This window comes from Trachymyrmex septentrionalis, unplaced genomic scaffold, assembly GCF_001594115.1.
Source record: "Trachymyrmex septentrionalis isolate Tsep2-gDNA-1 unplaced genomic scaffold, Tsep1.0 scaffold83, whole genome shotgun sequence".
NCBI classification, from domain to species: domain Eukaryota; kingdom Metazoa; phylum Arthropoda; class Insecta; order Hymenoptera; family Formicidae; genus Trachymyrmex; species Trachymyrmex septentrionalis.
Window position 1 is genome coordinate 2779955 of NW_017306018.1, and position 10349 is coordinate 2790303.

General features: G+C 32.5%; 3 protein-coding genes across 3 annotated transcripts in view; 2 read left to right on the forward strand and 1 right to left on the reverse strand.

The window, feature by feature from the left end:
* Positions 1-2585: 2585 nt before the first annotated feature.
* LOC108755101 lies at positions 2586-3992 on the forward strand. The gene has a single exon (XM_018497907.1). It carries the CDS (start codon positions 2663-2665, stop codon positions 3896-3898), a length of 1236 nt encoding a protein of 411 aa, XP_018353409.1. The 5' UTR covers positions 2586-2662; the 3' UTR covers positions 3899-3992.
* A 26-nt stretch (positions 3993-4018) lies between these two features.
* Positions 4019-10349, reverse strand: part of LOC108755103 (WD repeat-containing protein 75) — a 10549-nt gene continuing 4218 nt past the window's right edge. The window contains exons 15-16 of the mRNA XM_018497909.1: positions 4378-4548; positions 4019-4267 (exon numbers count right to left, since the gene is read on the reverse strand). Coding sequence (XP_018353411.1) covers positions 4078-4267; positions 4378-4548 — 361 coding nt within the window. The 3' untranslated portion in view covers positions 4019-4077. The remainder of the gene's footprint in view (positions 4268-4377; positions 4549-10349) is intronic.
* Positions 8137-9220, forward strand: LOC108755102. Its single transcript, XM_018497908.1, has 3 exons — positions 8137-8164; positions 8248-8506; positions 9044-9220. The coding sequence occupies exons 2-3, from the start codon at positions 8411-8413 to the stop codon at positions 9146-9148; spliced, it is 201 nt and encodes a 66-aa protein (XP_018353410.1). The 5' UTR covers positions 8137-8164; positions 8248-8410; the 3' UTR covers positions 9149-9220.

Genomic DNA, 10349 nt, shown 5'->3' on the forward strand with positions numbered 1-10349 from the left:
CACACACACACACACACACACACACACACACACACACACACACACACACACACACACACCGTTGAATTTAATAATTTAAATAAATAACAATTTCATCATTTTGTTAAAAATCCATTCAGTTAATCTGTTTCTTTTGCGTATCATATCGTTTGAACGAGTCTCTGAATTAAAATAAAAACGAGTTCGAAAATTAATTGTACTTCGTCCAACTAAAAATGTGCTCCATATGCCGGTCGCACCTGATTATACATCGCACTGAATGTATCAAAAAAGTAATAAAAACAGGTAGTAACTCAAATATAATCTTTATTACCAAAAAGAGAAAGAGAGAGAGAAAAGAAAAAAATTTTTTTTTCTTTCTTCTCAAATATTCGAAACCATATTTCCCTGATCCGCAGACATGTTTCAAAGATTCGATTGAGGTACACGTGAGCAAACATTCAGTCTGTTAAACAACATTAATCAGCTAATTAAACAAATTGTAGAAGTCAACTTTGTTATACATTTGGATAAAATTTTCTTTTAGTCAGCCTATTTATACGATCAAGTGTACGATCGATTACAAATGTGATCACAACGTGCACGTGTATGCTTGCTGACGATAATTTAGGTAACTTCCACAAGGTACAATTTAGAATATAACCAACTGTCGACATTTTTACCGGGTTAGAATTCATCGTTGATTATAATTGTGCAATACATGCTTTTGCAACGAGAGGTCTCCGATACAAATTCGAAAAAAATTATCCGTTCAATTACTTGTGTGCGATTTATTTTTTATGTTTTAAGAAATAATTAATTTAATATCTCTTTTATGTTTCGCGCTGTTCCTAATTTACATTTCGATCTTCATTTTCATTAGTTTAAAGAGAAGAAAACGCAATATTTCGATTTCACACATTCGTACAGATGAAGATAAAATGTTCGTGCAAGGGTGCGTGCGGAATAACGTTGAATTTCAGCCGCTGTTTAAGAAATATGCGTGGGATATATTATCTGACGACAAATTCGCTGCATACAGGTCAAGGAGCGCCGCGTTTTTTTTTTCAACTGCACCATAAAGCACGCAATCTTGTCATCTTGACATCGTCACAAACGAGCCAAGGCTTTCGCGCAGTCGCTAATTAATCATCATTTTCTGCCTGTAAAAACTGATTAAATACAGCTCATTGTTGCAACGAAAATAAATAATGATTTCATTGATTTTCTATCTTTTTTCAATTTTATCTGAAAAATAAAATTAATCAATTAAATTTCCACAAAACTATAAAAATTGTAACGTCAGTTCGTATTCATATTTACACTCTAATTTACGTTTTACTCTTTTCAATTTGATCTAAAAGTTGTCGTGTAAAGTTCTAGTAAGATACGACTATAATCTTAAATATTTTTTATTATACACGGAAAAAACGGGTTTAATTACTAAAAAAAACTTTGCTAGATCGTCCAATAAAATTATTTCCAGATCTGTATCATATGATAGCTAAATTTTTTGATACCTCAGCAAAAACCTATTTTTTTCCCTATATTCAGCAATAATCAAATGCAAAGTGAAGGATATCAAAAGGCAAAGATAAAATGCAGTTTTAGATTTCACACGTCTGGATAACGGTAGGTATTTAAAGTGTTGCAATATATATAAGTCTGTTGTAGATTTTGATCAAACACTATGACGTTTTCATACCGATGTCTTATCGGCGGACGAATCAGTATTAACGGAAAGATTTATCATGGGTATAAAAGATCTTAGCTGCAGTCTAAAAATGTTCTCGTGGAAGTAAATTTAAACCTCTGAAAATCGTATATTTATACGTTCTATCATATTAATGTTAAGAATTGAATGATTGTTGCAATCGTTTAAACATTCGTTTAAGCATAACGATATATAAAATTGTTCCTTTTATTTTCATTTTCAGTGTAAAAAAATACACTTTCATTTTTACACTAAAAATGAAAATAAGGGGAACAACTTCTAAAGACCTTAATCTTGACATATGATGTCAAGATCATGACTTTGAACAACATTTAAAAGGTTTTAACCATCAATCGAACATCTTAAATAATGCTAATGCCGGCGGTACTGTAACTTTCAAATCTTACAACTAAAAAAGTACTTAATAAAAAAATATTTTGTTATGGTTTTTTAAAAAGCTCTTGAGATAAGCTATAAAAATATGCAACAAAAATGAGTTTCCATTTTTAAAAAATTAATGTGATCTTGACCTGATCTTAATGATATTACTGAAAGTCAAACTAATAAGATTAGTAGTAAATCTTTTTAAACCCTAAAACTATTGTCTAAACATATTTTAAACTGGACCTTACCATGCGAAGATAAAAGGAATACACAGATGAGGAGTATTTGAGACACCCTGTACAAAGAACAGATGATTTTAACGTATATCAGGCTTAATTTTGTTACATCATTCTGAAAATGTCATGTGATGAAAGATTTTTTATCGGAAGATATCTTGATGGAAATATGTTACGGTATATGTATATGCAACAGAATTAATAAATAAGTAAATATAATGCATCTCGTCGACATGTATACGAGTATATAAAGATGAACCGATTGTCCCGATACTCTCAATTACCTGAAAGTATCGTTTACGGAAAGAACACAATTGTCTGATACGGCGAATAAAAGAATATCTTAAAAATGGAAACCATCAATGTCACCAAGAATAATGATATTAACAAATTGTTCTCTTTTGAAGAAGTGAAGGAGATAACAAAACGCTCACTGAGTAATGACACCAATCTAATAGAATACGCTATTCGACCGTACTCCAACGGCAGGCTCGGATATCTCAGCTCTCATTATCGGCTCGATATAATAGCTATGAGAAAAAAGGAAACCATTACTCTTTCATTTTTTATCAAGACCGTACCTTATGATCTGCCCGATTCAGCCGACTACATTATAAAAAAGGGTGTCTTCAAGCAAGAAACAACGTTTTATAGCGTCATAATGCCATTACTTCTCGAAGGATATTGCGGAGAACCGTGGGCGGCGATGTGCTACAAAATAAAGAGCGATTCGATAGTTTTTGAGGAATTAAGTGGTAAAGGCTATTCGATACGGGACAAGTTATTCGACAAGTCACTAATATGTGCGGGTTTAAGCGCTCTCGCGCGAATGCACGCCGCTTCTTTGCTGGCAGAAACTCGTCTCGGCACATCTCTCAACCGGTTGTATCCTGACGCCTTCGTGGAGAGAGGCTACGCTCACGAAGGAATGACGAGGGAGTGGATGCAATCAAACATCGATGTAGCTGCAGTTGTAGCCGAACATTTGGGATATGATCCCAATCTGATACGTTCGGTCTGCGAAGAGATATATCATTCTATAAAGCCATCGTGCACGAAGACGAACGTGGTTAGTCACGGGGATCTTTGGGCTAATAATCTTCTCTTCAATAACGACGTGCCTCCTAAATGCTTGCTGGTAGACTTCCAATTATTGAGATATTCTCCGTTGGCGCACGACGTGGCACAATTATTGTATCTGTGCACAGACCGGAGCTTCCGAGAGACTTGGGAGAGCACGATGTTGCGTCATTATTATGACACGTTGCAAGAGACTCTGAACATGCACGAAATCCGTGTGCAAATACCCCCATGGTCAGAACTAATCGAAGGTATGGAGGAACAACGTCTAGGCGCCGTTATTACCACGATACTCTTCTTTCCTACGGTTTTAATGAACGATAAGCTTGCCGCGCAAATAATGGACAATCCAGCGTCTTACGTCAAATTCTATTTTCGAGACAAGAAAGAGCATGTTCTCTTAAACATGAAGAAAGATCCGGTTTACAATAAAAGGATCAGTGAAGCTGTCATCGAACTCGCCGAACTTGCCTCACGATTAGATCAATTACCGAAACCATCTTAATTAAATTAGGTATATACTTTATATAGTTGATTCGCACGCATTCAAATCGTTTATTAACGTTTCATCACTATACTTTGTATGTCTTTTATATATTTTATTTTACAAGAGATGTATTGATCAATAATCGATAATTTTATTATCTTACCATCATAGTTCGCACAATAATTTTTACGAACGAATCAAAGAATGTTTTCTTGATCGGGAAATATAGCAGATAGGAAAGACCAGTCGTGACTGATAAACTGTGCGTTTGCATCTTCATCCATATCCTCTTTCTCATTCGTCGACGTGACTACAGGTTTCGACGGCGGTGATACCTCGATATCGCTTACATCTGAAGCATTGTCCTGACCATCGTCATCGCTATCTCTGAAAATTATAAAAGAATAAATATATACACAATGTTCATTCACATAAAGCAAAGTAACAAAGTCTGACAACTTTAACAAATGTAACTTGCACAAGTTTATTCTGTATACCTAGAGTTTTCGACATTTCTGGAATTCTGATTTTTTAACAGTTGTTGTCCTGCCAGCGACAAAATAAATGACGTGCACAGCAGTCTCATTGGTGGTAGAGTATGAGCTGGAACGCTAAGTAACTGAAAAACAAGAACGATGATAGATGTTAAACGATTGTAAGCGAATATACTGTGGAACCACACACACACACACATCGATCAAAAAAAAAAAAAAAAAAAAAACACGTTGTAGACATTAATGAAACGCGAGATAGGTTCAAAAGTATGTTTGCCACGTATACGTATGCGGCACTTGTAATAATCGGTCGGTCAGATGACTGGTTAATTAGTTTTAAAGCTGACATACAGCACACCTCCAAGTGAAATTTGTGCAATTCCTGCAATCTTCTACTTCAGATCTAGGTTGATTCGTCTGTTGCAACCCACACGAATATTCTCCATAACGTGTACACTTTAGTGACAAATGCGCATATATATGTATTATAGTCGAAAAGTTAAAATGCACTTTAATTTTGTTGATAAATATCTGCTGTTTGAATAACAAGTTTATATTGTTATATTAAGTACAACGGTTTTCCTTTCAAATAAATGAATATTTTAAATAATACATTAATTCGCAAAATTATGCAGATTTAGTACTCCTCCTTTAAAAATATATTTTAAGGAAAAATCTTTTATTTCATCTCTCACAAGTAACAATAATTACTGACAATATGATGTATTTAGCCTATATTTGTATTATTTGGCATTTCTCATTTCAGGATGACGCGATTGTCGGTCAATTTCAAAGAATCATGACCAAATAACGGTCAATTTCAAAGAATCATGACGACAATATTCGCAAAGCTGTTCATACGAAAAATGACCGAGATGGCCAGAATATAGCTTATTATATCATTATAATCAAGACAATTACATACGCGTAACGTCTGATGTTTATGACATGTGACGCAGTCACATTAGTTCATTATTCATAAAGTACTTATTAAAGTACTTGCGCACAATATGTAAAAGAACGTAAGAAAAGAAGATATTCTGATCTATTTTTAAGCGTAAAACCACTATTTTTAGCGTAGAAAAACATGTCTAACCTTTCCATTTAGTGCGAATGTTTTAATAGACTATAATTAGTGGATGTCTTACACGGTCCAAATTGCAAAAATGATATTAAAAGAACTAACATTATTAATCGAAAAATTACACTTGAAGTAGGTATTCTAGGTGATCAAATCTTGGAATCTTATGAATTTTGTACTCGACTTAGGCTGAAACATATTTGGCCATTTTAATTTAGACAAATATCTAAAGTAAATATATAGAACAATCTCTCGATAATAAAATAACAATAATGTGGCAAATGAAAATAACGGCACAGTAATTAGAGCGCAAATTATTAATATATTTAAACTAAAAATTTGTTATATTATAATTTTTTTACCATAAACAAGATATCTCGAGAGCAATGTATTTTTGAAACAAGTATTTCATATAAAAGTTGTAGAGTTTGAAGAGAGCCATCAGATGAGTTACTTTCATTTTGGATTTAAGGCCCACTTTGAACCCAATAAGACCCAAAATTTTTTTTTCTAAGAACGCTTACATTTTATTGCAGATTCGTATTCTATAGAATAAAAATAAAGAAATTTGTTCTTGATAATTTTTCACTAATTTCCTTTAATAGGTATAAAATAACGCTCAAAGTTCTTATTTTAAAATATATACCGGCCAACAAAGGCAGGACTAGCGGACAATTAGGCTAATAAAGGCAATTTATTTCAATATATAAAAAAAAATGTCTAGTCTTGTTGAGCAATATATATTTCAAGATAAGAACTTTGAGCACTATTTTGCGCCTATTAAAGGAGATTTAATGGAAAATCAAGAAACAAAAGTTCATTATTTTTTTCTATAAAATACGAATCTATAATATACTATCGAAAGAAAACCACCTTAGACTTCATTATATCCGAAGTAAGCCTTAAATCTAAAATCTAAATAGTTTATTTGATAGTCCTTTTCAAACAACTTTTATTTTAAATATTTTTTCAAAAAATGCATTCTCGAAATATTGTGTGTCTAAATTAAAATGGCCAAATGTTTCGGTCCAAGTATAGAATTCATAGGATTTTAAGATTTGACCATCTAGAATACCTATTGCAAACGTGATTTTTCAACTGATAACGTTAATTTTTTCATATTACTTTTGTAATTTAAAACGTTCCCTTGTTAAAAGTATAAATAAATATTGAAGTCATCAATAGATATATATTAAGAATATAAATAAACTAAAGAAATAAAATAAGAAATCCGTAAATTAATTTAGATAAAATATAAAATGCTAACAAATTTAAAAAAAATTTAAAAGGTATAATGTAATCGTAAAATATCATTACAAAACGTTGGTAGTGGTGTGTCAATGAGACAGATTGATTTAAACTTTGCCCTCTGTACCGGTGTGGCATTTTATTAGTAGGTATCAATCGCAACAATCGAGACGGTCAGCGAAGAAGATAAGACTGTTTTCCTGCTGGCCTGGTTTTACATTTGCAAGCAATCTCAGACAATTCTACAACAGCGTTTGCTATTTTCGCATCGCGCCAAGGTGTCCTATTGTAATCGATGTGGTAAAATACTTTGAAAATTAAGCGAAATACAAACTTCACCATATTTTTATATATTCGGATAATCGTAAAGTGAGTAATTTTTTGTGGCGTTTATTTTACCCGAATTTTGTTCGGATGAAATCATTTCGACTATTTCAATATCATATATTTCATTCATTTTAATAATACATTTTTGATGTGATATAATTTGTATTGAGATCGTGCCGTATCACTAGATTTATAAATTAGATAAAATTTGAAACTGACTAAATGAAGATGTTCAGATGTCTAACTTTGGACATAAAAAATCATAAACAATAGATAGAACAACAATATTCAATTCAAATGCTATAAAATATTATAAACTTTTTCTCATTTTGACTAATTTTGTCACAAAATATTTCTCCAATAATCTGAGTAAAATGTTTTAATTAAGATAAAACATCTTATTACAGCGCACATCGTAACAAGTTCAATGATCACGTAGGTCAATTTTCAAGGACATGCACTTCAAATCTCAAAATGATAATTAAAATCCTAGGTGTTTTTAATAAGAATAAACAGCGACAAACGAAGCTACTTTTAACGCGTACATTTTTGATAACAGTAGAATACGTTACGTCTCGCGCATAACTACTTTCGATAAATTTCTCGATGAGATATTTCTCGAATTTATTTTCGACACGTCGGATTAATTATTTGATACGAATGCGATGCATGTTACATTTGCCCTTATCTGCTTTTTCCAATACAACGCTACCTCACACTGTTCAATTTGCCAGGCCAACTTTCCGCCCACACGAAGAAAAGACGACTTTGTGATAACGCCGTCAAAATAAACTAAAATATATATATACACGTAAGAATATGAATAGGTGCCGAAGCAATAGAGCTCGCAATACAACGATTGTGACGTGAAGCACAGGATTTCCAACGAAGTTTTCCTGTTGTTCAGTCGTCCTAAAGGGACAACTAGAACGCCGTGAGAGGGTGGGAGTCTCTATATTAAATCATGGCGAGACTTCTGCTGAAAGCCAGTCGTTCGCGGAGCGTTGGAACACACATGAAGGGTCTACCCTGTATCCTCCGATTGTTATAAGGACTATTAAATATTTTTTCGCCTGTTATCTTCTTCGCGCTGGGTTGTGTTGGTTCATCGACTTCACGCATTGATAAAAAATTGTAATGAATAAAACCACTTGACGTAGCTCTGTGGAACACTTTAATGAAGATAAATTTCGATTAATTTGAATTTTTCGCTAAAGGAAGAAATTGTTCAGGAAGAACTCGAAGAGGGATCATCCGGTAATCATTAATCAAGAAAACGGAATAGACTGGAAAGAATTGGGGAAAAAACCCCCAAAAAAATCCAGAGTCAAGACCTTCTTAAGCATTCCTATTTCACCGAAACAAAAGCCGATTTCAAGAATGAAGCTAACTGCGTTAAAATTGATGTCGTGCCTGTTTACAACATTACTACTCGCAGTGATCGCCTTCGGATATCCCGCCAGCAACAGTGAAGCAGTAAGTGTCTTTGTATGCGATATCTCGTTGGAGTTGATACTAATATTGAGAATGATATAGTTGAAAATTATGTGATTTACCAATTTTAAATCACGGGATTTTGCTGATGTACAAATGACGCACAAGCATAACGTTCCCTTTTCTTGCTGAGCATCTCAATTATAAGAAATGTACTTCATATTTTTCTCCATTGTAAGCACGTGGGATGTCGAAAGTACAAGTGGAGGTTGGTCATTGAACGGTCCTCGTTAAACTAATCTTTATTTGTCTGAGAGTGCGATGATGTGTCCAACCATATTGAGCCGTAGGTGGTAACGTGATCTTGTAAACAGGAAGACTTTTCGCCAAGATGTCAATAACTTAAACCTTCTCATTGTCAGTAGCTTCGACCTGATTTCGATTAATGCAGTCGGTCATTATGTTAGACAATTTTTTTCCTCCTATTCGCACTTTCATTAATTTCTAACGCATTGGTAATTTTTCAGTCTTTTGTTCACAGTAATCCTAATAATTCTGTTTAAGCTATATAATTTGCAGGCGATCGAGAACATGAGGCAGATTCCACAATGGCATTGTCTCCGCTATAGAAAGTTTGATTTTGTCCGTCGCTGTCGGAATTATCGCTCAGGAAGAAGACACTGACAAATGGACATTCAATATGATCCACGATTGGCAATACATTATGGCAAATTTCGTCGTCGAATCGTGCAAAACACTCCGTTTCAACTCATTAAATTAAATAAATTTAAGTTTATTTAAATAAAATTTAAACATATTAAATTAAATTATGTAGAGACATCCGTAAAAGCATTTATGTTAGAAAAAAAATTTAAAATGTTTTTATATCGAAGAAATCTGCATTAAGTGCGACTGACAATCATGATAAGAGAAATATTATATTTTATAATTTTATTTTCATTGATAAATCCTTTATCTGCGTATATAGGGTATTTGGAAAATAATAATAAATTTTTTGAATATTAGTAGAATGGCCTAAACTGAAAAGAAAGGTCCTCTACCATTTTACAATTTTCGCAATAGTTAACAAGATATTAATTGTTAAAAATTGCCGAAAATTGATCTTCAATTATTTTTTACTCAAATATTACCAACTTTACAGAGAAACTGCAAGAGACAAAAATTGTTTATTTTCTTCTCATAGAGCTCTAAAAAAATTGTTTAGAATTTTTTCAAAATTTTTTAATATCGTATTTTCTCATGTTAAAAATGAGAAAATGCAGTACTAAAAGATTGATAAAAAATTCTGAAAAAATTTGACGTTAAACTGTAAGTCCCATATGAACTATGTACGACCAGCATGCGCACCACAGGCATATGAGAGAAGTCACCTCGCTCAGACGTGAGCAACAGGACTAAAGAGATTGCAAAAATTGCAAATGGTAGAGGACTTTTCTTCTCAGTTTAGTTCACTCTACCCCTATGAAAGATTTATCATTATTTTCCAAACACTCTGTATATAGAAGTATGAAATTTTCAAAAGACTTCAGTTTTTATGTCTATTGATTTTAAATTTTACATGAGATATGCAAAAAAAATATTAAAATGAATTTTTATATTATCTCTTATAGAATATATATAAATAATTCATTTATTTTCTATTCTTTTTTTAAATTTAGCTTAGTAAACTCTTATTTATTTTGCAAATTGTCTCAGTTTGTTTACTTAATGTAAATTTGATCTCAAATATAATAAAATTTTTTTATATTTTCCAAATAAATTTTTTTATTGGCATACTAATTGCAAGAATATTGCTGACAGAAAAAATTTATCAAAAATCCTAAAAGTCGCAAATATTTCAATTTGATCATGTCATAACTAAATA